This window comes from Apaloderma vittatum, unplaced genomic scaffold, assembly GCF_000703405.1.
Source record: "Apaloderma vittatum isolate BGI_N311 unplaced genomic scaffold, ASM70340v1 scaffold19462, whole genome shotgun sequence".
NCBI lineage: Eukaryota > Metazoa > Chordata > Aves > Trogoniformes > Trogonidae > Apaloderma > Apaloderma vittatum.
In genome coordinates, this window is record NW_009702128.1 from 29,885 (window position 1) to 31,121 (window position 1,237).

Genomic DNA, 1,237 nt, shown 5'->3' on the forward strand with positions numbered 1-1,237 from the left:
GTGTCCCCAGGTGCGATGCTCACACAAGGGGATGGCAGAGCCAGGGCTTAGCACCCCAGAAGCAACAAAGAAGCAGCCCGACGTGGCACATCTCTGAGGAGGTGGTGCCACCAGCAGACTATGCAAGAGCTCCCAGGAGGACTGAGCTAAGCAGCACCTGCCTGTGTGCAGAGAAGTGGACATCAGGGGGGTCCCAGTGGATGGACGCCCTGAAGCCAGCCCCCCAATGTCGGCTCCGTTGCTGCTCTGGTTTACCCTCCTCCACTGGGCCACTGATGGAGGCTTCATCTGGGGGGGCACAACGTGGCAGCACTGCACAGGTAAGAGCGAAGGCCGGCGGGGGGGGCACACCACAAGAGAGGTGTCAAGGCAGGCTTTGCCTGGGTGAGGGAACATGGCCTGGAGCTCCACGGATGGGATGTCCCCCACACTGCCAGGGCAGACCCCAGAAAGTGTGCTCCAGTTTGGGGGGCACGTGGCCACTGTGAAGGGCCCTGGCCCTCTCCCTGGCAGCTCAGCCCTAGGGTTTTGGTGGCTGGGTGCCAATGGACTCAGTCTCAGAGTGCCAGCATGGTATTATGCCTCAGGTGCTCCAGCTGCCAGCACCTCACCTGCACCTATGGGCAGCGGGTAGTGGGGTCATCCCCGTGCCTGCGGCCCTCTGACATGGTGCAGGACCAGGGAGCAAACAGGCCTTCTTGGTGCTGTGCGGAGAGCTCTGTGCCCCTGCAGCACAAGCACTGTCCCAAGGTCTGCTAGCCCCAGGCACAAACACGTAGGGAGGGGAAGGGCTGGAAGAAATAGAGAACCGTGAAGTCCCCCTGGAAAGTCCCTCTTGCCCCAGACTGTCCAGGGCTCCCTGCGCTCTTGACAGGCACAAACTATGTTCTCCCAGCAGCAAAACCTCCCAGAGAGTTTCCATCCTGCTGCCCCCAGCCAAGGAGCTGCAAACTCCACCAGCATTTCCTGCAGGGAAGTGCTGAGAGCAGCCCTAGCCCCATCCCCTGACTCTACTTTCCCGTCCCTGTGCCACATGGTTCCTGCACAAATAGTAAAACTTCAGCCTAGTTTTTGTGCTTGCCTGGGCCCAGGCTCCACACTTCTGGGGCTTGGCTCGGTTTGATGGCACCTGTATTTACATTTTATTACAGCCCCGATGGTGGTGAGAAGGGAAGTTGGGAGAGATCGGAGTTTCTGCCCACTGCCTCTTCTCCCAGGTGCTCTGGTCTCTCCAGGC

General features: G+C 60.1%; 1 protein-coding gene across 1 annotated transcript in view; it reads left to right on the forward strand.

Annotated features, from left to right (window-relative positions):
• Positions 1–226: 226 nt before the first annotated feature.
• The window catches only part of TSPEAR (thrombospondin-type laminin G domain and EAR repeats), an 11,473-nt gene continuing 10,462 nt past the window's right edge, over positions 227–1,237 (forward strand). Inside the window, exon 1 of the mRNA XM_009879433.1 lies at positions 227–320. Coding sequence (XP_009877735.1) covers positions 227–320 — 94 coding nt within the window. The remainder of the gene's footprint in view (positions 321–1,237) is intronic.